The sequence below is a fragment of the Carettochelys insculpta genome, chromosome 16, assembly GCF_033958435.1.
Source record: "Carettochelys insculpta isolate YL-2023 chromosome 16, ASM3395843v1, whole genome shotgun sequence".
NCBI classification, from domain to species: domain Eukaryota; kingdom Metazoa; phylum Chordata; order Testudines; family Carettochelyidae; genus Carettochelys; species Carettochelys insculpta.
The window spans coordinates 28,559,706-28,585,393 of NC_134152.1; the positions used below are offsets into that span (position 1 = coordinate 28,559,706).

The 25,688-nt window shown below is 53.5% G+C and overlaps 1 protein-coding gene across 1 annotated transcript; it reads left to right on the plus strand.

The window, feature by feature from the left end:
* Window positions 1-2,801: 2,801 nt before the first annotated feature.
* LFNG (LFNG O-fucosylpeptide 3-beta-N-acetylglucosaminyltransferase) lies at window positions 2,802-22,731 on the plus strand. Its single transcript, XM_075010769.1, has 8 exons — window positions 2,802-3,315; window positions 14,929-14,977; window positions 17,586-17,685; window positions 18,053-18,206; window positions 18,568-18,653; window positions 19,093-19,258; window positions 19,763-19,848; window positions 20,269-22,731. The coding sequence occupies exons 1-8, from the start codon at window positions 2,875-2,877 to the stop codon at window positions 20,333-20,335; spliced, it is 1,149 nt and encodes a 382-aa protein (XP_074866870.1). The 5' UTR covers window positions 2,802-2,874; the 3' UTR covers window positions 20,336-22,731.
* The last annotated feature ends 2,957 nt before the right edge of the window (window positions 22,732-25,688 follow it).

Genomic DNA, 25,688 nt, shown 5'->3' on the forward strand with positions numbered 1-25,688 from the left:
CAGAGCCGACAATGAGTTGCAGACCCTGTGCATGCAGCATGAATCCCACGCTGCAGCAGCAGCAGCCAGAAGCCCTGGGCTAAAGGCTGCTGCACACGGTGACCATAGAGCCCTGCATGGGCTGGAGAGAGAGCATCTCTCAACCCCCCAGCCGATGGCTGCCATGGAGGACCCCACAATTTCGACGTTGTGGGACGCGGATCATCTACACGGTCCCTACTTCGACGTTGAACGTCGAAGTAGGGCGCTATTCCGATCCCTTCATGAGGTTAGCGACTTCGACGTCTCGCCGCCTAACGTCGAAGTTAACTTCGAAATAGCGCCCGACGCGTGTAGCCGTGACGGGTGCTATTTCGAAGTTAGTGCCGCTACTTCGAAGTAGCGTGCACGTGTAGACACAGCCCCTGTGTGCTAAGCTCAGGGCATCTATCCTGGTTCAAACCAGGAGAACATGCCATGGTTAAAATGCCAGTGGGCATCATCTGTGCTGTAAAGTGGAGCTGAGTCAGTGGGGAATCACAGCAAATATCCCAGTACAGACAGGATCTAGGGAGGCTAGCTTGTGATTTTTCCCAGGCTCCCATAGACAGGGATGGGAACCACCCCCCCAAGTCTCCTGATTCTCAGTTTGAGCCATGTGAGATAAAGCAGTGCTGGGGCGGGTGAGGGAAGGGTTACTACTACCAGCCTTAGAAGAGGCCGATGAGAAACTTTACAGTTTGAATTGAATATGTGATCAGGGTGGTCCGCTTCATAGTAACCTCTTGGATACAGTTGTGAGAAAAACTTGCCACTGTGCCCAATCTTGCCTTGGTCTCTGCTATTCAGTGTCCCTGTGCATTGGCTGTTCTGCCTGCCACTGCAAATCAGGCAGAAATTGTCAAGAGGGGTAAACAGAAACGAAAGAAGTAATTCAATTTATAGCAAGGTTGTTCCCTCTTTGGTTTGGTCACACTACACGGCCATGTAGGAGTCCCAGATCAACATACAGCTTTAGAATGTCAGGGTTTGGGGCCAGCAATAGCTGGACAGAAGCCAGGGCAGGCAACGTGGGCAGTTCCTGCATGAGAGAGCAGGGACCAGTTCCACAGAGAAAGATATGCTAGAGCTTCCATTCAGTTAAAGATATCAGCAAACAGGAGTAGAGGAGAGTGGGGAAACTGGGATCCAAAGGGTCTGGAGAGGGCTGTGTAGACACCATCACAGAGATCACGAGGATGAAGGTACCTTTGTGAAACAGCAGCAAGTGGAAAGGCAAGGGGGAAAGAATCAGTGGAGGTTAGTGATGGCTGGAAGTGGGGAGGCAAGGGGATTGCTCTGAGGCAGTTTGTTAAAGATTGTCTTGGCGTACTGCAGAGAGAGCAATTTCTTCACTGCCCATCCTGAGATGCCTCCATGGAATTATGTGTCTAGAAAGGTTGAGAACTGCCCCCTCTTATAATATTACACAATTCCTGAGCTGGGCTGGCATAGCTACGTCGATTGTGCAATCCAGCTGGCCCCCTGAACGATTTTCGCACCTTTCCTTCACAAATGTATACCCATTAGAGATGAGTTCCAGCAGCAACGTTTGAATCTGGACCACAAAAGCTCTGAATTGGGAAGGTGTCCAGTGCATGAGTCTGGGTTAGTTCACTTAAAGAGACAATCCATTTGCAAAATGTATCTCTGGCTCCAATTTTTTAAAACCTCCAACATTCAGGGGTGCTTAAATCTGGGGATTTGGCACCTGCTCAGCATTGTCATGTTGCTATTATTTCAGCACCAAGAACTGTGCCAAGAGCATTACAGAATACAAAGGAAGACATGGGCCCGCATCCTGCAATCAGATCTGCTAGCATACAAAGGTGGGCTCTGCTCCACCCAGCTGTGGGAGAAGGGTCTTTGAGACTAGATCTGATGGTGGGATCCAGCAGCATGCCCCCTATTTTGTCCATCCATAGGTGGAATAAATTTGATGTGCACCAAGGCAGGTATGGATATGCATCACCAGTAGAAACACATGCTCCCCACTTTAGGGGCTGTGGGTGCTCTGCTGATCAGCTGGGCTGCACCTGACTCTCTTCTGGGTGCCCCCCCCCAGCATTCAGTTTACAGGGGACACTGGTGCGATCAGGAGCTAATGGTAAGTGTGATGTGACAAGCAAGGGAGGGGTAGGGTGGTGAAGAACAAGGATTACACAGGATCCCATGGTGATTTAGCTTAGATGTTTGCATATTTGGAGGCTGTCATTTAAGCAGTTTATTAATAATCCAATTAGTGTTATGCTTATTATGTGGTTCATTCCTTGGAGGCGGGGGGGGGGGCGGTAGTATGTGGCCTGCATAACACCCATTATCTAAGGTGACATGGTATCTGTGTGCAAGTCCTCGGCATAGGACTGAGGGGCGGGGGGAGGTTGGACCATACCCAAAAAACAGTTTGCCTTCGCGTGGCTTTGCCAGGAGGGAAAAAGCTCTTGCAACCACCGTCCCCTGGAGCTCAGCGCCTCGGCGCTGCGCTGTCCCGGAGCAGCCTCTCAACCGACCTGAGTGACAACTGGACCGGCGCTGCCTGTGGCGTCTGCCCCGAGCCCGCCGCCCCCTGCAGCGCTCCCACGTGCGCGGCTCGCCGCCTCAGAACTAACCCCAGCCCGGCCCGCGGGCCCAAGCGGCAACGTTCTGAGCCCGCCCCCCGAGGGGCGGGGCCTGGGGGAGCCCCGCCCCCTGCGCGGAAAGCCCGGCCGTGGCGCTCGCCGGGCAGGGGGCGTGGGGAGAGGAGGTTTTAAATTGCTGCGGCCGGAGGGGAGCCGCCACCGGCAGGGAGCGGCTGGCAGCGACACCTGCGCGCCGGATCGGCCGGGGAGCACTGCGCGCCGGCGGCGGGGCGGCAGGATGCTGAGGAGCTGCGGCAGGAAGGCGCTCTTGTTCCTGGTGGGCTGCATGTTCACCTGCCTCCTGGTCCTCGTGGCGGACCAGCGGCAGCGGCAGGTGGTGGCCCTGGGCGGAGAAGGGGCCCGGCGGGCTCTGCGGAGCTTGGCGAGCCCGGGCGAGCCCCAGGGGATGCCCCGCCCGCCGCAGCTGCCGGAGGGCGAGCCCGGCCCGGCCCTGCGGGAAGTGAAGAGCTTCAGCGACTACTTCAGCAAGCTGAGCCGGGGCAGGCGGGAGGCGCGGGACGGCGGCGGCCTGGCTCCGAGCCGGCAGGGGGCCCCGCGGCCTGCCCTGGAGGACATCTCCGCCCGGGACGTCTTCATCGCCGTGAAGACCACCAAGAAGTTCCACAAGGCCAGGCTGGAGCTGCTGCTGGACACCTGGATCTCCCGCGACAGGGACCAGGTGAGTGCGAGGGGCGGGGGCGCAGGTGCCGGCTGGGCGCAGGGGAGCCGCGCTGGTGAGCCGGCTGGAGCCTACACGCCCAAGCGCCTCCCGTCCTGGGCGCGGGGAAGGGAAACTGAGGCACGTTCCCACTCCGGCCCCCCTCTTGCTGTTGCGCTCTCTTGACAGAACCGGGGGGAGGGGTGGGGAGGCTCGTCCGCAGCCGCCCTGCGAGGGCGCTTCCTGGAGCCGAGATTTCACAGCGGGTCAGCCGGGGTCTCGCCCCCGAGTTCCCGCGGAGCCGGGGGGGCCGCAGAAACCCGACGGTGTCTGAGCCCGGGCAGCTCCTGGCAGTCCCCCTGCCTGTGTGGACCAGGGGTGCCTGGGCCGGTCCTGGCCGCCCCCCTTTCCCCACCCCATCTGACAGTGAGCTCCTGGTCTAGCTGGAGGATTCACGTGCATCCGGGTGGGCCCTGCACAGCTGAGAGGCACAATCCTGCTTGGGTCCTGGGCTGTGCACGTTCCGGGGCCTTCTAGGCCTCTCAGTAGCAGGTCCCAAGGAGCCCCTGGCCGCCCGTTTATGCTCCCCCCACTCTCGGCTCCCAGGGGGCAGGGACTGGGAAGCACGAAATGCAGTTCCCAGGGCTGGACTGGCTTCCTCAGGTGTAAAGGAGGAGCTGAAGTCTGGAGCATAAAGACAAGGAGAGGGGACTGAGAGTCCTCAGGGCGGTTCAGAGACAACTGGGGTGGGGGGGGGCGGGTCCTGCAAACATCAAGCCCCTTCTTCCCACTGTCTAGGCTATGGCTGGGTGTTTAGAGCAGGGGTTAAACAGCATTTTCAGATGTGCTCACTATCCGCAGAGCCTGTGCCCAGGGACAGCTCAGCAACTCCATAAGCAGTGTGGGAGGAAGGGAAGTAGCCCTGGTGTTTCTGCGGGCAGGAGCCAGATAGAGCCCAAGGAGCTGTTGTCAGCCATACATCTCTGAGCTCTTTGCTGCAGGGGTTGCCATTAGCCCTGTTCTACAGATAGGAAAACGACCAGGTGAAGTTGCAAGAGTGGTGGCAGGCAGAACTCAACAGCTAGGCTGTTGCACCTTGGTGCTGATGCCTATGGAGATGCCTTTCCCCTTGCAATGTCTTCTCAGAAGCCAGGCATGTACTTAGATCCTTCTGTGTGAGACTGCCATTTGCAGGGTACTGGGGAGACCTGTGGTTCCCACGTACTACAAGGGTGGGTGTACTCAAAATGTGCTGGCAGATGGTGAGAGCAGCTGCCCCCAGGTTCTGGGGCTGAGAAAGCTGTGGAACACCCTGACGGTGGTAGTCAGCTTCGGTGGGAATCATGGAACCCAGAAATGCCTGAGGGATTTCACAGGGAGTTGCAGGCCAGAACACACCATTATTAGTCATCTGTTCTGGCCACCAGGACATAACTGGCTGAAAGAATTCACCACCCTCCTAATCCTTCTTCCCCTGCCCACATTCTTGAGTGATGGTCTCTCACTCTGCACCAGTCTTATGCATTATTCCAGTACTTAAACGTTTCCTCACATGTTGAATAGAAACAGAGAGGGAGCCGTGCTAGTCTATACACTATCAAAACAAAAAGCAGTCAAGTAGCACTTTAAAGACTAGCAAAATAGTTTATTAGGTGAGCTTTTGTGGGACAGACCCACTTCTTCAGACTGTAGCCAGACCAGAAACTAGCTATAAATTATTTTGCTAGTCTTTAAAGTGCTACTTGACTGCCTTTTATTTTTTCCTCAGAAATCTTGGTTTTGACACTTGAGCTCAGGGCTCAGAGCACTGGCCTGGTAAACCCAAGGTTGTGAGTTCAGTGCTGGAGGGGGCCCTTCAAGGGTCTGGGGCAGGTTAGACTGGGGGAAAAAAAAATCTGGGGGGGATGGTGTTAGGCTGTGCTGTGAGGGCAAGGCACTGAGCTCAATGGCCTCTCGAGGTCCTTTCCAGTTCTATGATACGATATGTGCTTTCCTTACTTAAGAATTATTTTGACCATCAAAACAGCTTCCCAAGCGGATTGTCTTCCCTTAACAGAATAACCCTTTCCTATTTTCTTTCCCCCGTTCCTTCCCTTCCATTGTCACCCATTCTGTTCTGGGATTTCTGGGCCTGCCGTGCAGCAAGAAGGACTCAGACTTGTGTTTCTCGCTCCGGCACCGGCATCGTTTGTAAAAGATTCCCCACAGCAGACGGATGGGTTTGGGACACTGTTCGAGCTCCGTGGCCTTTCAGTCACACATTGCTGCAGACAAGCTGTAAGGTCACTGTGAGGGAGACTGGATCTTCTCCTTTAGTCAGGAGATCTCAAAGGTCTGGCAGTGGCTTTGCACTCCCTCCTTGCCATGGCGAGTTAGTGGAAACTCCTAGCTGCATGCCTGTATCCTGCCGCTGAGGAGGAGGGAGGGGGTTTGAAGGTGGATAAATGCCCTGAGCACCTACAGACGATCCTGGGAATGCCTGTTCTCTCTTTCTCATGGACTCTCGCTTTCTTTGGGGGTCTTGTTTTGTTTCGTTTGTCGGTTTGGATTCCCAGAGTCCCGCGTCTCCGCTCTCACGCTGTCCCCCTGGGCAAGCTAACAAAGCCTCTTTTCTCCCAAGCGCAGAGAAAAGGCTTCACCGCCTCTTGTGCGGGGCTTTCCATGGGAACGGGGGAGCTGGAGCTTGCTGTGTCCAGGTCAGGTTGCCTAGAGATGAGGGCCGGGGGGCTGCGTCTCAGAGAGGTGCCCAACTGACAAGCTGCAGAGTGATGCTCTTATACAGCACTTGTGGGGCAAGCCTTGGAGAGAGAGTTGAAGTTACAGAAGACTGCAGGAGGAAGGACAGAGCTGGGGGGGGGTGGTGGGAATGTGGCCCAGCCATTCCAGGCCAGCCTGGCTGCTGTCACCAGGAAACTGACCTTCCATCTCAACGGGTCTGACAGCTTTTGTTGCCCTGTCCAGAGGGGCTGCAGGGAAGCGAATACCTCTCTTCTGCACAGTTTCTGGTCTCAGACGTCCAGTGACAGCAACTATGGGGCACCCAACGGGTAGTTTCTTTTGCTTTCTCTTACAGGCAATTTGTGCACCTAGGATGTAGTGGGGTGGGGAAGACACTCTGCTTCTGTGCCCCCCTAGAGGTGTGTCTGCTGTGTTGGGGAGTCCTGTCCTCAGGGTGAGCTCTGAGTCTTTTCTGGAAGCTTCTCCTTTCTGGAGAGCTGACGGAAACTCAGAGCTTCATACTAAGGATGCTCTGGATTAGTAAAGGGGGGTTTTTCAGCTGAGGAGTTGCCAGTGTTGAAAGTGCAGCTCTCTGTTTGAGTCAGGCTTCCCTTCTCTGTCTGGGTCCTGGGCCCGCTCTCTGTTTTGCCAACAGCTTCTCAAACATTTGCACAACTCTGTACCCCAGCTGCAGAGCAGGAATGGAAAGTCTTAATGACTTGCCCAGAATTGCACCAAAAGAGAGCAGTCCTCTGTGTCTCCCCTTCTGAATCAATAAAATGAATCTTCCTCATGGAAATTACGCTTGGCGCCGCATTTGTGTTTTAAGTGCATGGCTAAAGAGTTCGGTAAAACAGTGCACTGGGGCGAAGGGGTTCCGTCTGCCAGGTGGTCCCAGTTTAGAACCACGGTAGGAAGGGTGAATTGCTCTTGTACTGTCGTCTTGACCGGTCTTTTGTTCAACGGACAATAGCCTCTGGTTCCTGTGTTCTGTCTAATCTGAGATATTCCAGTGATATCACGTGCTAGGATTTCCCCCATCCCAGTCTTTTGTTTAAGCAGAATGGATAGACCTTGGCTTCCTCTGCCCCCAAAGCCTGCATTTATTCCCCTGCATCCAGTGATACAGCCCAGAGGTTGTTCTTTCCCACCAACACCTTCTGAGGAGAGTTGGCAGCTGTGGCTGACTCAGAACTGGAATATTTAGCAGGCTGCAGAGTGGTCTGCAGAGAGATTACACTTAACACCCTCTCTGCCCCCAGCACCAGTGTGGAAAAAAAATCTGAGTGAGAGTTCAGCCAGCCCCTCTGATTTCCTACTGATGCTGAGGAGTGACGGTGACAGGACCACACAAGAACTACCTGGGCCACAGGGCCCCCAGTAGTCCACGTTCTCTGTGTCACTTGATGGGCTTCCTTCCTGGAGATGCACGAAGGAGCTAGGGGATTGAGTTATTTCCCTAAGTCTGGTAGGTAATTACAGGTCCTGCTACTTATTCCAGTGCGTTTACTCCAGAGGAATGTGTTTGTCTTCCAGAGAGCACAGACAGTTCCCAAATTTCCTGGTACCTTGGCCAGAATTCCTGTCCTCCAGGGTAAACGGCCGGCTGGGGTGTGCCGTGTGCTGACATGCACCCAATGGGCCTTATGCATTCATGTGTACACAGCAAGTATAGCTTTAGGCCCTGTTTACACTCCAAACACAGGCCTGGGCTCTGTCCAACCCAGCAGGTGGAACTGGGCTGTCAGAGCTACGCCAAGCCAGTTCTGGCTGCTCCCCTGCTGGTCCGGTCCAGAGGGGAGTGAGATCTCTCTGGGTTAAGTGTACAACTCCTCTGCCTTCACACGTGGGCAGGTTAAAGAGAGGCGCCTACAGGGCCTGAATTACAGAGGTGCAATGCCAGCTGGAATGGTAGGTGCTCACTCCTTCTCACGTGCAGCTGCGTATGAAAGCAGATCTCCCCGGCAGGGGTGTGTTAGATGAGAGAGGGTGTTGTTTTTTAAATGGAGGGAGGGGTTCTCCTTGGACACTGCTGCTCTGGGGGAGTGTAATGCTGTTGACTGCGTGTCCCAAACAAGGAGGTATTTCTACTTAGCCTGCAATACAAGCACGTGAAATAGAAGTCAGCAAAGGACATGTGTGGTGCGTGAGGTGGGGAGACGAGTGGGTCCCTAACTGCACAAGGAGCTCGTTGTTCAAAGGGGGATTATTAAAAATGATAGTGTTTAAAATGACAGAGTGGAGGACTCTTCCTCTTACTGAAAAGCAAAGCGGGAGAGCAGCCCCAGGCGCCACATGCTCCTGGGGGTTGAAAGGACCTTGCTCCGAGAGGAGGGAGTCTGGGCTAGCCACAGCCCCACAGGTGGGAAAAGCCACTGCTCAGCCAGCGAGGGAAGAAAGGGGCTGTCAGATTAATTGCTGAAATGAACTGGTGGCTTTCCCCTGCCCCACTTTGCCTGTTGGGTTGAGTTTTAGGCTTCTTGTCCCCGCCATTCGGTGAGGTGTTTGTTTTCAGTACGCCAGCTGCAGGGGAACAAAAGCCAGGCTGGAACCTGTTCCAGCTGCTGATTCTCTTCTCCTTCCTCCTGTGGGTAGTGGATACAGCAACAAAGGGGAACTGGCCAGGCCTGTCACAGCTGTCCCAGGGTGAATTTCAAAATGACCTTGTTGCCACCTGACAGATCAGCTGATGCACAGTGCCTCCCTCCCTCCCTGACAACTCTCTTCGGAGCGGGCAGGGCTGTCCTCTGTTGGGCACTGTCCTCCAGGCTCAAATCATTAATTCTTTCTCGTAGGCAGTCTGGTGTACGGTGGCAGGCCCCAGCATGAGGACAGTCCAATCTTGCACCCTGGGCCCCGGCTGTCAGCCCGTGCAGCTTTTCTTGGGGTCATTGGAAGTGGAAGGTGCTCAGCACCCCACAAGATCAGGCCAAGCATCGTACATGAAGCAGGGGAAATGATACCAGTCCTGAGAAAGGGAAGGACCGGGTTTATGCAATGGACGGTCATGAGGTCGTTTGTGCAACAGGCAGCATGCTGGTTCCTGTTTTCAGTGCAGCTGGTGCAGGAGTGGGTGGGAAAAGGGTGGGCAATAAAACACAGCCATCGGGCTCCTGGGAGGAGGTCATCCCTGAAGGTACTTCTGGTCCATTTTTAGATGTGACACAATTGGTATTCGCTCTGGGACTAAAAACAGTCGGGACCAGTTTTCCTGGGTTGCTGGGCGGGTGGAATAGGAGCCTTGTGGCTGGATCCTGCCAGCCACACTGTTATCGATCACCAAGCTCTGCCAGGAAGCTGTGAGCAACTGCAAGGGCTTAGCTAGGGTTTCGCTGCAGAGAAGGGGAAGTGAGTCACTAAGAAAAGAGAAATGAAGGAAAAACCTTTTCCCCCATGTGACAGTCTGGCCTGGCAGAATCTCTCTTCCCCCCAGCAGGGAGTGGGGCAAGCTGGGCCTGGCATGCCCTCAACTAACAGTTGAGACTGGAGAGCCCCTGTCCTGGGAGCTGAGCTCCCTCTCGCAGATCTCTGCCTTACAGAACAAGGGTGAGCCTGCATGCCAGTGGCCCAGTGTCTCTCTCTGAGCCCCTCTACAGCAGCTTAAGGAACCTGGCAGGGTGAAGTGCATTGTCTTGGCCTTATTCTTTGGTGGCTGCTATTGTCAGAGAAGGATTTGGCATCCTGTGTTTCTTTAAATTGCAGCTTTTAGAACAATGAGGTTTCCTGCATGTCCAAGCCAGGGTCCCTGGCCAGACAATGCAGCCACTGAGTAAGCAAAGACAAAGTCCTTTCTTTCACCGATTTAAGGGGACTTAAAGCTCGGAGGAGTGGGAAGAGGGAGGAAACTCCTTACGCTACAACAGAAGCAGCTGTACCCCGTGCCCAGAGAGAGGCTCTGCATGAGAGGGGAAGGGACAGCATTCCCAGAAGCCATAGCCTAGCGGCAGCCTCTGCCTGCTAAAAGCAGTGGTCTGTTCGTTGGCCCTCTGTCCATTTAAATAACTGAATCCCAGACCTCATAGGACCTAATCCACCTCTCATTTATAGTTCTGTCAGTCTGGAGTAACTTTACTCAGCTTCAGCACCCTGCACTGAAGTCAGTGGAGTAACACCGGGGAAGAGGAGTATCAACCCCGGAATCTGATAAATGCGCTGCATGCAGGCTAATCAGAACATCAGCTAATCCATGCACTTTGTGATTTATGTACAAAATCAACAGTCTCCCCCAGTGTTCCCCAGAAGCTGTGCGCTTGTGCATCCAGATGTCAGGAGAGAGTCCAGTGCCACCCTGCTGGTTAGCAGAACATGGAGGGTCAGTTCTCCTGGGGTGCACATAGCAAAATTTATTCAGCACATGGATGGAAAAGATCACAGGAAATACTGACCTCCCCACCTATCCCCAAAGATTTCCTGGCAGGTGATGTAGTGAGCTCCCATAAGACCAGGACACTGGGACCTTCATACAATTTGCTGGGATACCCAGGAAAGTTCTTCAAGTGTTGAGTGAGATTGCTCGGTGAACAAAGCCCACATGGTGTGGCTCTGTCCTGGCCTTTGTTTCCATCTCTGCTCACCTGCACAGTACACCCGGTCTCAAGGCTCAGTTGTGGGCCAACAAGAGAGCTTCCGCTGTGCATAAGGTTCCCAGGAGCATCTGCAGCTGGAGGTCTGAGCATTTGGGATGTGCAGAGTGAACAGAAAAGCTTTCCGGCTTGGCGAGAAGTGTGTAGCCGGGGCAGGGTTCTACCTGTTCCCAGTCTCTCTCTTGTACCCCACCCCAGTCTCCCTTGGCTTTCTCTAGTCACTGACAGTGCTGTGCATCACAAGAGCTCAGCAGCTGCAAGGGCCAGAGGATCCATGTCAAGTGGAGAGTGTTAAGGATGGGGAGCAGATCTGAGGCTGTAGCTGTCTTGAAGAGGGGACTCCCCAGGCCCAAGGCTGATGGGCATGGACTGTACTGAGTGGCAGTGAATCCCCTGGCTTTGTGGCAGCCCTCACATGTCCCTTCTCCTTTCTTTTCCCCCATTTTTGTCTCTTGTCTGTTTCCTCCCTTCTGCTCTTCCCCAGTCTTCTCTGCTCCCAGCTGACCAGCCCATAGAGCCCTGCACCCCAGAGAGGATTCTGGAAGCCTGCCCAGGTCTGTGGGGGGAAGTCACAGGAGCAGATCTCATCCACAAGAAATGCAGAAAAGCTAATTAAAAAGCCTGAGAGGGGCTGTCATTGTTTTGGTTTTGATTGAATCTTCTGGCTGGGTTCGTGGGGCAGCCACGCGAACATGCAGGAAGAGGCTGGGAGGTGGTGAACGTGCGGAGGCGAGAGAGTCCTGCTGAGGTATCACCTCAGGCTGGGTGCAGGCCGTACCCTTCCTGCCCAGGCAGCCGGGAGACAAGCAGACAGGCTACAACTTTCCGGTGTTTCCTTCCAAGGGGTCATGCCGTTCTCTGCCTGCCAGGAGCAGCAGCAGCAGAGTGCTCCTGTGACAGCCCCGGAGATAGTTGCATTGTCTTCTGTCCGCCGGAGGGGCGGCAGCTTGAGAATAAAAATTCTTAGTGCTGGCTTGTCATAAACAAATGGCCACTTTGGTCTATTTATAGCAGCTGAGCTGGAGGATTAGTTGAGGTTATTTCTGGAGCAGGCTAAGACGCAGTTGGTGGTGATGGTGTTCCTGATCTAATTGCGCAGACATCTTCCTCTCTATTCCATCCCCAGCGGGTACCCTGGCAGTGCTGTGGTCTCCGGCTTCCCGCCTGTGCCTTGGACGTATTCCAAAGCCATTGATAAAATGGGTTGATACTGGGCAGAGGAGAAGGCTTGGGGGGGTACAGCCAGTAGGCGTGAGACCAAACACACCTGCACAGGCCTTCTCCTGCCTTGGGGGGCTTTCTAGACTCCCTCTCCATTGGGGTGCATGTGTGCCCCTTGCTTGCCCTCTCCCTCCGCCCGCCAAGGCTGGGTGACTGGATGGTGCCCCTGCATCCTGCGTGGGGAACACAAAGCAATGAAGTGGCGTTGACCAGGCCCCAAGGGCTGGGAAAGGTGTTGGGAGAAATCAGATCCTTCACTGGCTAAAAGAAGATGTAAAATGGGTGGAAAATGGTGGGGGGAGACACACGGGAACATACTTGTGGACCCTTGAGACCCCGAAAGGAGGCGCATTCTCTTCTGGCATTAAAAGGATCAAGTTTTATTATCCTGTTCGCAGCTCTGAACCTAACATGGGCCAAACCGCTGGTAGGACAGCGTCCTGCTCCTGAGGGGGATCAGTCTTGGCAGGGGAGCTGTTAGTTTGTAGCTTCACAAAAATCAAGCAGCCCTGTAGCACCTGAGACACTAACACATTCGGTATTAGCTTTTGTGGTTAAGACCCACTTCTTCCTGCCCTCCAAGATGCCCCTCCAACTTACTGCCCCATGCCTACTGGCCCTTGGACATTCCACCAGGGCCTTCATAACTGAGCAGCTGATGCTAGAACCTTGAGGTATGAGCTGTCTTATTGTCTTGCTTTGCATTACAAACCCTCCTTAGGGGTTCAGGTCGCCAGCCAGCCCTTTGAGTTTCCCGTGCAGCAGTGGACTTGAGATTCCCAGGCAGGTTTCCCTGTCTCGGGGAAGGGGCACAGCCCAGGTGAGGTGGTGTCCAGCCCAGGCATCTTTCCTGGAAGGATTAGGCCATCTGTGACCTGGGCAGGCTGGTAACTAGCTTGGCTTTCACACCTCCCATGGGCTGGGCTCTAGTATCTTCTCAAAAAAGGCCACTTGCAAACTCCCCTCCCCATCATGGACCCATCCCGGCAGTCTGCTCCTCCCAGCCACTTCCCTACCCTGGGGACCTGAGCAAACAAACTTGGCTTCCCCTTCCAGTTAACCAGCCCAGCTGTATGCTAATGTGGCACAAATGCCTTTCTGCTTAACTCTCCTGTGCTGAGTAAAGTCAGGCAGAAGCAGTTGCAGTCCAGCTATTGTCACCCACCCCAGCGCTTCCTCGAACAAAAGCAACCCCCCAGGAGAGCCCGCTGTGAGGCTGGAACGACTGATGGGTGGGGACGAGTTTCCAGCTCACTTGTAATTCATCGTTCCCAGGACTTGCCCCCCTCCCCCCCCCTTTGTCTTTCTTCCTTTTGGCTTTTGTGTGGGTCTGGTTTTTACAGCGTTTGGCAGCTGGTTGTGGTTTCTTCTTGCGCTCTGGCTTTGTTTGCCCCGCACTGATTAATTAAGAGTACGTTCTCGCCCCTCCGTTTCTGCCTCCCCCTGCTCCCCCCCCCCCAAAAAAAAAGCCTGGTAAGCCAGTAGACCGTTCCCCTGGAGCCAGCTGACATATGCTGAGAATTAGCTATGTAAATAAGGGAGTGCAGCCAGGCAGGTGGCTCAGGTAATGGCGTGTGTGCAGAGGGGGAGATACGGAGTTTGCCGTTGGGCACCAGGCCAAGCAGCCGTTGGAGGCGACTCAGTTACTTGGGAAGCTGGCTGAGTGCAGGAGAGGGGTGTGTGTGTGTGTGTGTGTGTGTGTGTGTGGTTTACACGTGCGCACACACAGACAGGTGCAGGGAGCTGCACTGATCCAGGCTGACACCCCTGACAAGCTGGGTGAGGGTGAGGCAGGGCTCGTGCCAGAGCTCAGCAGCTGCTGCCACCTGACCTCCAGCTCGGTAAACACAGGCTGTGCGCGGGAGGGGACGGCAGCGCTGCGTGTGGGACGGGGCTGTTGACGCAGGTGGCACACCGACACGAGCAGCGCAAACACACCTGCTTCTAACTAGACAGAGGCTGGTTCAGCCTGGCCAGGTGTGCCGTGCAGAGCAGACAATCCTCTGGGACAGCTGGAAGCCAAGTTCTGTGCCTGCCCCTCGGGGTCTGAGTCAGCACCAAAGTCAGAGGCAGACCCCCTCCTCGGCTCCAGCTTCAGTGGTCACAGGAGTGGCTGCTTGGCAGGCTGGCTCTCTAAAATCAGCTGCATCTCGTTACATGGGACCCTAGGTCCCTTCACTCGGCCTCATGTGCCTCTGGTGCAATCCCATTGCCGAGTCCTGCTGCTTATTCACAGCACAGGCTGCAGCTTAGCAGCAAGATCACGGAAAACTCAACACAGTCCAAGAAACTCTGTCCACCACAAGCTGCTGCTGCCTTCGCTGTGGTCCTAGGGTGTGTCCCTGGCTCTGTGGCTTTGTGCTGAAGGCCCCTGTTATATACTTGGGCGCTGGCAGGAAAATGCTGTGCCAGCAAATCTGGGCAGACACACACAGCGAAACCCAAGTAACTCAAGCTGGTGGGGGAGACTCCACCACAGGGGAGGCTGGGATACATGCGGTGCAGTTCGTAAGCGACACTCTTTCCACTTTTCCTTGTGGGAAGGGACCGTTTAACCCTTCGCCACCCTATCACTCCTTCTGTGCCGTTTGTTTTTACGGAGAGTGGGCAGAGATGGGAGTTGAAATCGGGAAACACCTGATTTCAGGGCGTAACCATCACTGTCTTTCCCTCTTGCTGGGTTTGCCAGGTGTGTTTCACTAAGGGCCTTCAGATCCTACCGTTTTCCAAACTTTCCTTCCATTGAGCGATCCCGCCCCGGTGCCTTCCCTCTTTTCCCTCTTCCAATGAGTAGGATGAATGTTGTCCAGCTCGAGAGAGGCTGTGATCAATATTTTCATTAGGCTGAAAGTTTGAAACCAGTCACTTCCTTAAAAAGCAGCAGCACTGGGCTGGAGCCTCAGAGCTCGCTCTGAGTCGCCTCCGAGTTCAGGGGTGCTTGGATCTGGAGCTAAGGTTTGGGCCTTAAAAACAAAAAAAAAAAGTGACGTACTCACTCCCTTTGCCCCCTTAAGTGTCATGGAATGGGTTAGCCTCTAGTGCAGCAGGGGAGGGGTACAAAGCAGCAGACCCTTGGCCATGTCAGTTCTAATGATGTTACCATTTCTTTCAGACCTTCATCTTCACTGATGGGGAGGATGAGGAGCTGAAGAAACGTACAGGTGAGTCACCGAGGCCTATTCCGTTCTTTCGTTTGGCTGATGGGACGCTGGTAAAAGTTTGGGCACTTCAGTGGGCTCTTTGCATCCAGCAGCAAGCGCAAGGTGCATGGTCTGTTCTCCTGCCTCCCAAGTTACTTCCCACTCCATGATCTCAAACTAGGGGGACTAAATAATCCGGGGATGGGGTGGGACGTGGGGAGCTTTAGATGTTAGAAACTTCTCTTAAACAGTAGAAAAAGGAAAAAATCTTGAGCTTAGGCTGGAATTTTCAGAGGTGCCCGCACCTGGCACCAGGTTTTTGAAATGGCATTTGGGGGCAGAACAGGCAGCTGAGTCATTTGGGTGCTGACCTGTTCTGAAAATACTGGCCTGTGTGTCACAAAGGGAGCTGGTGGGTGCTGGACAGTTGTGGCTGGCTGTCCCTCTGTTACAACAGCAACATGACACCAGTGTTCCCTGTAGGCTGTGTACTTGTGCAGCCACTCACGGTTAAATTTTTTTTGTTTGTTTCTACTGGTGGTGCACATTCACATGTGCTTTGGTGGGCATAAAATTATTCCACACATGGATGGAAAACATGTTCATGCAGGTTGAAGAGATTAGAGGGAACCTTGTGGACAACACTGAAATCACTGGCTCCTTGCTGCCTTGACCAGTGTAACTCGTAGCCCCTTGACTGCCCTTTGGTCTCGTCTTACTCCAAGCTAGGACTCAGGAGGTGGCTTTCTAGGCCAAGGCAGAAATTACATGCGGTGGTGGTGCCCCTTGAGGATCTTGGGGTGAGGAGGCTACTGCACTCTGAACTAGGTGGCTTACGACAGTGGTGGCCTCCGGGGAAGATAGCCGGCTGAGATTACCCTGGCAAAGCCAATAGAGGTCACTAACGGTGCTGCCACCCTTGGGAAGGCAGTCCATGAGGCCATCTGCCCTGCAGTGGTTTGGTTCCGGGGGCTCCCTAGGGATGCAGAGGGGAATTACAAGGTGCCTTTCTAGACGAGGTTCCCATCAAACCCCTGTGAGTAACTGGAACGCAAGTAGCTCTCAGCAGAGGGATGGAAAAGGACTTACTTAGTGAGTGTTTATTCAGCAGCCCTCCCCTCCAGTCTGGGGTGGGCCCTGCCTATTCATCTGATGTAAATTGATTCCCTTTCAGGCCCTGAAGCAGCTCCCTTTGAGATGGCCCAGCAAATAACAGGTGGCTGGTGCTGGGAAAATGCTGCATGAATAGGCCAGGATTCTGGCTACCAGACCCCAGCAGAGGGGCCAGAGGATCTAGTTTACAGCCTCCCCTCCCGCCCCCAGGCTGAGAGCCCAGCCGTGCACTGCAGGATATGACTGCCAAATGTGTTCTGAGCATGGGGGTGCTGAGCGAGGGCCCTACTCTCATGCCTCAGCAACACCCCTCTGTAGGAACGCTGAGGGCTGCCGTGTCTCATGCAGCCTCAGAAGCATTTCTCCGGGAACTCCAGGCTTTGGTCCACAGGATGTTCTGTGCTGTATGCTTTAGATGGGGCCATACCGAGCCTTTTGTAAGGCCATGCAGTCCCAGTACAGAACCCTGCAGGGACTGGACGAGGGATGATAACAGTTCAGAACAGAACACCACCCATACAGGGTCAGACCAAAGGTCCATCTAGGCCAGTATCCTGTTGGCCAACAGTGGCCAATGCCAGGTGCCCCAGAGGGACTGAACAGAAATTGGAATCATTGCGTGATCTCTCCCCTGTCATCCATGCCCCACCTGTGACAAACAAACTAGGACCCCATCCCTACACATCCAGGCTAACAGTCGTTGATGGACCTAACCTCTGTGAATTTATCTTGTTCTTTTTTGAACCCTGTTAAAGTCCTGGTCTTGACAACATCCCCTGGCGAGGAGTTCCACAGGTCTGTTAGGGAAACGGAAGAGGCTTGCTGGGTACGGTTAACTGGTAGGGGCTGCTCCAGCTCTGCTGGGGCTGGGGTTGCTCCAGCATAGCTGGATTGGCCCTCATTCACGGCAACCCAGGGTGTGCTGTGAGTGGCGACTCTCCAGCTTGGCTGAAGCAGCCCTGGTCTGCGCTGGCCCCAGGAGCATTCTGGGTGGGCAGCTCCCATCGGGGGTGGGGGGGAGGGCAACCCCCCATTTAATCAGCTAACTGGTTAAACTTAACCAGCTAACTACTTGAATGGGAATTTCCATCCCGAGCTTGGATTAGCGCTGTGATATACAGTTGTGGGATCTGAGAGCTTCCTTGTCCTGGCCATAGGGTAAGGTGGGGAGCTCTTAACACTCCTGTGCCGGTTGCAGAGAGGTTGATAGGACTGGCTGGCTGGTCTTCATTCTGCTGCACCTTCCCTTTTATGTGGGAGGAAAGTAGCTGCCCCTGCTGCCTGTGAACCCTGCACTCAGCGAGGAAGCAGCCCTGGGCTACAAGCAGCTGCTGTTGGGTGCAAAGGAGCATGAGCTCTTCATTCACCATGTCCCCAGCAGCTCCCTGCCACCTCCACTTCCTGAGACACTGAAGGGCCATGGACAGGGAACTTCATTCATTCCAGCAGATCGAGTGCATTGTTGGGGTGGGGGAGACTCGCCATTCTGACTGTCCCTCTTCTTTTCCCACCACAGCCAATGTCATCAACACCAACTGCTCAGCCGCGCACAGCCGGCAGGCTTTGTCATGCAAGATGGCCGTGGAGTATGACAAGTTCATCGAGTCCGGGAGAAAGTAAGATGGAAATTGATGTCCTAAGAGACTGAGCGAGAGAGGGCGTGTTCTGGGTGTATGTACGCATGACAGTTTGTACATGTGTGAGGTCAGGCGGAAGTGCAGGAGCAGGAGGACGCAAGAAACAGAGCCTTTTGGTGACCAGCTACAATGTGGTTGCATGATCCTTTGTTTCCATGGACAGTCCTTGCCCCCGCCTGAGCTAGTGACTGCTGCCGGGGATTAGGAGTGGATTCTGTTTGTGTGACCTGGATTAAACTCTCTGCCCCTCATTTCTCCTGGGCCGAATGGGGACAACTCACTGCTGAAAGGCGGTCTGGGAGTGCTGAGTATTATCAGAATAACTGGGTGCATTTTGTTGCTCCAGGTGGTTTTGCCATGTGGATGATGATAACTACGTGAATGTCCGGACCCTGGTGAAGTTGCTGTCTGGCTACCCTCACACCCAAGACATCTATATTGGCAAACCCAGTCTGGACCGACCCATTCAAGCCACAGAGAGGATCAGTGAGAACAAGATGGTAAGGGACTAGGACCCTGGGTTTCACCTGGCTAGCAAGAGGCCTAGCCACAGCGGCTAACTGAGCCCAAAGAAAGGCGTTCTCAGCTTTCACTGAGCTGGTGATAGGTTGGAAAATGCCATAATTTCAGTGTGGAGGTGGTGTTTCATGAGGAAACCACTCTCACCACTTCTCAGCACCAGCCATGGGAGTGCCTCCTGGATGGAGATGGATGTGTAGATCATTTTAACCCATCCAGGGAGCAGTGGAGACAATGGGAAGAATTCTCTGGATTGCCTAAATTAGTAAGACATCCATGAGGAGGCAGGGGAAAAGGGACTGGTTATAAACCTCGCTGTTTTTCTTCCCTCCTTTTTTACAGCATCCTGTTCATTTCTGGTTTGCCACCGGGGGAGCAGGTTTCTGTATTAGTCGTGGGTTGGCACTGAAGATGAGCCCCTGGGCAAGGTAAGGGGAATCAACCCTTGTCACTGATGTTCCATAAGACTTCTAGGACTTGCAAGCCAGGGTGGGGGCAGATCCAGCAGATTAGAGATCACTGGTGCTTCAAAATTCACCTGCCATCCCAGTGTCTAGTGAACTGAAGACCACCTCATCGGAGGTGGGGATTAGATGTGCCTCTGAAGAGGTTCGCTAAGAAGCTAGGAAGGAAACTAAATTGCGCTAGACCTAAAGACATTTGTCTCGATGAGCCAGAGTTGAGGTCATTTGCTGCAGTAAACCTAAGCCTAGAAATTGATCAGCAGACACTGAATTCCTCCCACCCCTGCTCCATCCGGATGTGGGGCGTGTCTCCCCATTAGGGTTGGGACCCATTGGTGCAGCATTGAGCATAGTTAACTCAGTTCCTGGTGTACTGACTCATGATTGCTTCTGTCTGCTGCAGTGGGGGGCACTTCATGAGCACTGCCGAGAAGATTCGCCTGCCCGATGACTGCACCATCGGGTACATCATAGAGTCCGTGCTAGGAGTGAAGCTTATCCGGAGTAATCTGTTCCACTCCCACCTGGAAAACCTCCATCAAGTGCCCAAGACGGAGATTCACAAACAGGTAAACTGGATCACATCCGAGAGGTGCTTATAATTAATGAAAAGCACAGAACTGAGAGCTGGGTGCCATGAACAGCAGGCCCCAGTGCACGATGGGCCAGGAAGGCCGGGAGCTGAGCAAATTACTCTTGAGAATCTGGGATCGAACCAAAACCGACACCAGCTCTTCAGGACGGGGCTTCGAACCCCTGACAGAGCTCTCTTTGGTGTTTTCCTCTAGTGCTGTAAGTGAGCAGCCTAGCTACTGCACCTCACCAGTGCCTGAGTGCCTTGCAAATTTTACCATATTGAACCTCATATCACACCTGGGAGACAGGGCAAGGCTCCTATCCCTATTGTGCAGACTGGGGAGAGACTCCATGTCTTACCTGAGATCACGCAGGAAGTGTGTGATGGCAGGACCCAGTTCTTCAAGGTCTGGGCTAGTGCCCTAACCACTGAATCGCACTGTCCCTCTGTCAAGAACATCTTGCTCTGGAGACATCTTGACCTCTGTGCTCTGCAGGTGACGTTGAGCTATGGCATGTTTGAAAACCAGCGGAATTCCATCCACATGAAGGGGGCTTTCTCGGTTGATGAGGATCCATCCAGGTGAGCCTACGTGTTCCTCACAACCCACCCCCATTTGTATGCAACCAGATGTGTTCTTCCTTTTACCCCCCATTCCACAACAATGCCTGGGCTTTAAAGGCAGGCAAGGAGCAGTGGAACTGACCTCCGGCTGCCTAGGCCACCAGGAGGTGGGACTGCAGCACTTGGAGACGTTCCTGGGCTAGCTGTCCCCTGCCTGCACAGGACTCCCATGACCCGCATCCGTGCTGCTGCAGCTTCATTCTTACTGTTCCTCAATGCAGTCTTGCTCTAGCTCAGGTCAGTCCACATATGCTGCAGTCCCACTTCCGAGCTGCAGTGTAGACGCAGCCGAAGCTGCACGGCTACTGGGGAGACGTGCGAGTGTTCTGAGCAGGTCTTGGCTCAGGTGCTGATCCCTGGTTTCTCCCTCTCTTGCAGGTTCCGCTCCATTCACTGCCTGCTGTACCCAGATACGCCGTGGTGCCCTCAGAATGGGGTGTACTAGGAGACTTGTCTCCCTGTCAACCTCGTCCCAAGTTTCCCTGGTATCCGAAGGGATTGTGGGACCAGTCTGTGTGTATGTGATTTCCTGGCTGCGAGGCGCGTGGTTATTATTGCTGTGGTAATGCACAGTGTGTGTGGTTTATAGGCTGCTGTGCGGCCCCTTCCTCATCCCCTCTGCAGGCTGAGAGTGCAGATGTATGGGTGCTGTCTGCCTCCTCCTCTGACAGGCTGGGCGTAGGTGGGAAAGGCTCAGCCCTGAGCACTTACCTGTGTGGCCCTGGGACCAGGCTGGATTGTGAAGGGTGCGTGTCTCAATCACCAGCCAGCGTGTCTTGGCCCATTCCTTTGCAGTGTTTGCAATTCTCCTAGAACGTATGTGGAATACGTGTGTGTGCGGGGCCAGCTCTTTACTGCTGTGGCTTTTCTTTCAGGCTGGAATTTTATTTTAAAATGTTCTCTCTCTCTCCCATTCGGCCCAGCCCTCTCTTCCCACTTCCTACAACCCCACCCTGCTTTATTCCACTTGCTAACCCACCAGTGTTCCTTCTAAGATGAGCGCTTGGGCAGGCATTCAGGAGAGATTCAGGTGACCCCCAGCTGATTAGCAGGGTGCCCACGGCCGCCCACAGCGGGCAGCAGGTGTTTCTATTGGTGGTGCACATTTGCACGATGCCTGGGTGCACATAACAAAATTCATTCTGCACATGGGTGGGAAAAATTAGCGGGAGCATTGCTACCCTTCCTATTCACTGGCCTCCCGCACCCCTTCATCTGCAGATCTTTCTTCACATAAAGGTTCTCTGATAGTTGCGGCGGAGGGGTTAACTGCACCCCTCCACTGTGCTTTCTTGCTTCCCTCCAAAGCTGGCTTGTATCTTGAGGGGAACAGGGACAGTTTGCTGAGTCTCTGGACGCACTTGAGCTGAGTCCGCCCTGGAAGAATTTTGACCTTTTTTGTGTTTAGAGCTGGATTCTTAGAATCCCAGCTCGTGGCAGCGCTGAAGGGGAGACCATTTTGGGGAAGAGGAGCAAGGAGAGGGGTCAGTGGTAGAAGCTGCAAATCCACGTTAACTCTGGTCACTGGAGTGCCCTATGCCTGGCTGAAATATTTTCAGTACTATGAAGCTATGCAGTATTTATATAGGCTAATTTAAAGACATTTATAAAGGGGGTGGGAGGGGAGGTTGCAAAGAGATGCATATGTGCTGTGTCCGTGTTTATGCTCTATTTATATGGAGACCTAACGTCTCCCTTCAGTGCAAAGTCTCTGCCCACTTACCCTTGCCTTTGGAGTATCTTTGCAGAGGGGAAAATAACACCAGCGTCTGTCAGGGTCAGTTATCAACATGTGTGGAATGCACTGGTTGTATCAATTAATACCTGGGGTTCAGCAGCCCGCAGTCCTTCAGGCTGGGTCTGTCTGCAGGAGTTAGCTGCTGTTGCACAGGGTGAATAGGGAGCATTGCCACTGTGGGTCCAGTGCAGGTGTCCCACTGGTGCAAGTCCACAGGCTACAATGGAGTTAGTCCAGTCGCTACGGTGAGATGAGCATAAGCCTTTGCCACAGCTGCTGGTCCCGTTGACCGCTGAGCTCAAGGGGAGAAGAGAGTTTGGCAAGAAACTGTCGAAGCATCCCTGTCTCCAAGTACCATGTCTGGAGACTCCGGATCGATGCTGGATCCTTGACGCTGGCTTGCTGAACGCAGAAGCCTGGACCTTAATGCTGTGGAAGCTTCATACCCAGCATCTGGGTAAGGGACTGCTTTGTACTGCTCAACGCTGCCCTCTCTGGTCAGTGGAGGATCGGCAGCTAAAGGGGGACAACCATAATTCGCAGCATAACTTTCTTCAGTGAACAGATGCCTATAGTGGTTCAAATCTTCTGCTCCTGCAGTTAACATTGGCCTGACTAACCCTTCCTCACCTTGGGGCCTAGTGAGGTCAATGAGGGCTAATTGTTCTCTGGATGGATAAGTGGGCAGAGGCTGAGCTGAAAGTTTTCAATCAGAGGCTGAGTGAAAATGGCCCATAATGGGTGTGTCTGTAAATATCTTATTGCATCAGTAATTTTTTTTTACTGTGCTGTTCTTTAAATTGAGAGTGACAAAGGGTTGAAATTTTTATGTTTTCTGTGGATCGGAAAAAGAAATACCTTCTGAGAATCTGTTTAAAAATGAAATTGAAATGTCTCATAACGATCGCGTACCGTAATTTATGGGTTCCAGTATCTGGAACGTCTATTTGTACTTTTCATAACTAGGATGTGTTTTTAACAAATAGATTGGAAAAGAAATGACAAGGACAACAATGTTCTCAGGGAATTAAACCCGATTGCTACCATGGGAACCCTGTGGTAGCTATCATTCTTTGCTTTCAATAAAGCAGCTTGTTTGCTGATCAATGGCACATGGTTATTGTCTCTAGCGTGAATTGCATCCTGGGTATTGGGCATTACTCCTGCACACAGATGTACGGCGTATCACTTCCTGCTTAAATGTCCTTGAGGATGGCTGTGGCTGAAGGCTTTGCAGCTCATACCCCTTCTACATGACATACCAACAATAACACACCCATGAACTTGCCTCACAGGTTACAGTAGCTCACCTGAGCCAGTGGTACTCCTTCCATGCTTAAACTGCATCCCACTTCCAAAGCCTCTTCCATAAGATTGCACCTGCACTGACTGCCAGCGCTGCAAAGTGATTCCTGTTCAGCCAAACTCTCATCATCACCTGGGGGGAGGTTCCTTCCGTCCTTTGTCCAACCGGTCCTCTTTTAAAGCCTATATACCAAGCCCACTCTTATACCTTCTGAGAATGTGATTGGATGGTGAAGGAGCACGAGCACACCAGCTGAACAGCAGAAAGGCGATGGAAAGCTGCCATTGGCTGCTCTCAAAGGCTACGTCTACACGTGCACCCAACTTCGAAATAGCTTATTTCGATGTTGCGACATCGAAATAGGCTATTTCGATGAATAACGTCTACACGTCCTCCAGGGCTGGCAACGTCGATGTTCAACTTCAACGTTGCTCAGCCCAACATCGAAATAGGCACAGCGAGGGAACGTCTACACGCCAAAGTAGCACACATCGAAATAAGGGAGCCATGCACAGCTGCAGACAGGGTCACGGGGCGGACTCAACAGCAAGTCGCTCCCTTAAAGGGCCCCTCCCAGACACACTTTCATTAAACAGTGCAAGATACACAGAGCCAACAACTAGTTGCAGACCCTGTATATGCAGCACGGACCCCCAGCTGCAGCAGCAGCAGCCAGAAGCCCTGGGCTAAGGGCTGCTGCCCACGGTGACCACAGAGCCCCGCAAGGCCTGGAGAGAGAGTATCTCTCAACCCCCCAGCTGATGGCCGCCATGGAGGACCCAGCAATTTCGACGTTGTGGGACGCGGATCGTCTACATGTCCCTACTTCGATGTTGAACGTCGAAGTAGGGCGCTATTCCCATCCCCTCATGGGGTTAGCGACTTCGACGTCTCGCCGCCTAACGTCGATTTCAACTTCGAAATAGCGCCCAACACGTGTAGACGTGACGGGCGCTATTTCGAAGTTACTGCTGCTACTTCGAAGTAGCGTGCACGTGTAGACGCAGCTAAAGAGTGGCTGAGAGTTGCCAACAATGGGGTGAGGGGGATGAGTTAGAGGCTGGGAAGAAAGGGAATGGGATCCTAACTGTCATATTTTGCACTGGGGCCTTCCAAATCCTGGTGCCAGTTTTTGTGTTCACGGCCTCGAAACTAGGCCATTCTGCAGGGGCCTGGACTGGGATTTAAATTTGACCTTTTTTGGTAGTAGGAATGTTCTTTCTGTCCCCACCATGACCCCAGGGCTCTGGCACCCTGCTGCAGCCGTCCTGCCAGAGATGGTCTCTAGCTGGGTGGTGGCCCTTGCGTTGGAGGAGCTTTCTGTGCCATGCTATGACCTGGCTTTTAGCTCAGAGGGTAGAGCGCATGGTTTTTGCTTCTAAAGTTGCAGGTTCAGTCCCTCCTCCTGCTGACGGAGGGTCATTTTTGCATTCGTATTTAAAATAAGTTATTTCTGATAACCTTGGAAAATGTTTAGCCAGCTGGCTTTTAGCTCAGACTGTAGCAGCTCCTCCCCTAAGCTCCAGAGGTCTCAGGTTTGAGCCCGCCTTGGTACAGCCATTTAACTGCACACACATTCCAAGTAATAATTCTCCTCCCCTCCCCACATCTGCCCATATGACCCTGGGGTTGAGGAGCTCTGATGATTGGAGCAGCCTGTGCCCCTTGTTTCTCTCTCACCTCCCCACCTGCCTCTGTGCTTGCCCTCGTCTGAGAGTCTGTACCACCCGCAGCAGGCTTTCTTTGATGGGGCTTTGGTGTAGAGCTGCAGTCCCTGGTACATTGCCTTAAGGAACAAGGTGAGGAGGAAGGAGCCTGCTCTTTGGGAACATGCACTGAGAACTCACAAATAACCCCTGAGCCCACCACTTACTGTTTAAGAAAACCTGCTGTAGTCTGAGCTGTAGTGGTTCCCTGCCCCACCTCCTGCCAGCTTGGCTCTGGGAGGAGGTTCTGCACCTCACAGGAGGAAGATGCAATCACTTGTTAACTTTGGGCACGGAAGGGGCCGTCTGACAAAGTGGATCTTTGCCCATGGAAGTTTGTTCCAAAATATCAGTCTATAGGGTGCCAGAGGCCACCTTGTTGGGGCCCAGAATGAAACCTCATCCCACTGGCCCTGCCCCCAGGCACCAGAACTGCTTGTGAGGGGTGCATCAAACATCTCTGACACAGTCCAGTCATCTGCCTTTAGCAGCCCACTTCACAGTTTCACTTTACTCGCTTGTGTCTCCTGGGGTGTATTTTTAACCTGAAAGCTGAACAGGAAGTTAGCATGTGTCAAAGAAAAAAAAACAGCGTGCAACCCCCCCCCCCCACGTTCCTCCCCTTGGCTTCTGGCTGTGTGTTGGCACTTGCTTTCTGTGCCCGCATCTCTTATCACACTTCCCACCAGCCTTCCTTCCGTGCATGAGTCACCCAGCACCTACTGCAAGTGGGCACAGCTCTACCACGCTCAGAAAGGTCAAGTGACACAGACTTCAGAAACATGCTCTGCACATGAGTGTTGAAAATAACCTGCCAGGGCTGGTGCAGTGAGGCCTTCCCAGCAGTGTGTTAGTTTCGGGCTATGGAACAGCTCAGGTCATGCTCAGGAAATGCTACCAGGCAACGCTGGCCTGGGTGTTTTCCTTTTGCGTGCTCTGATGTGGTTTTAGCAGCGCCTTTGCATTCCATGCGTAAGAACCCTGGCTGTAATGCTGCTGGCAAACATGGGGAAACTAAAGTGGAGGCACTCATGGGAAAGGCTTACAA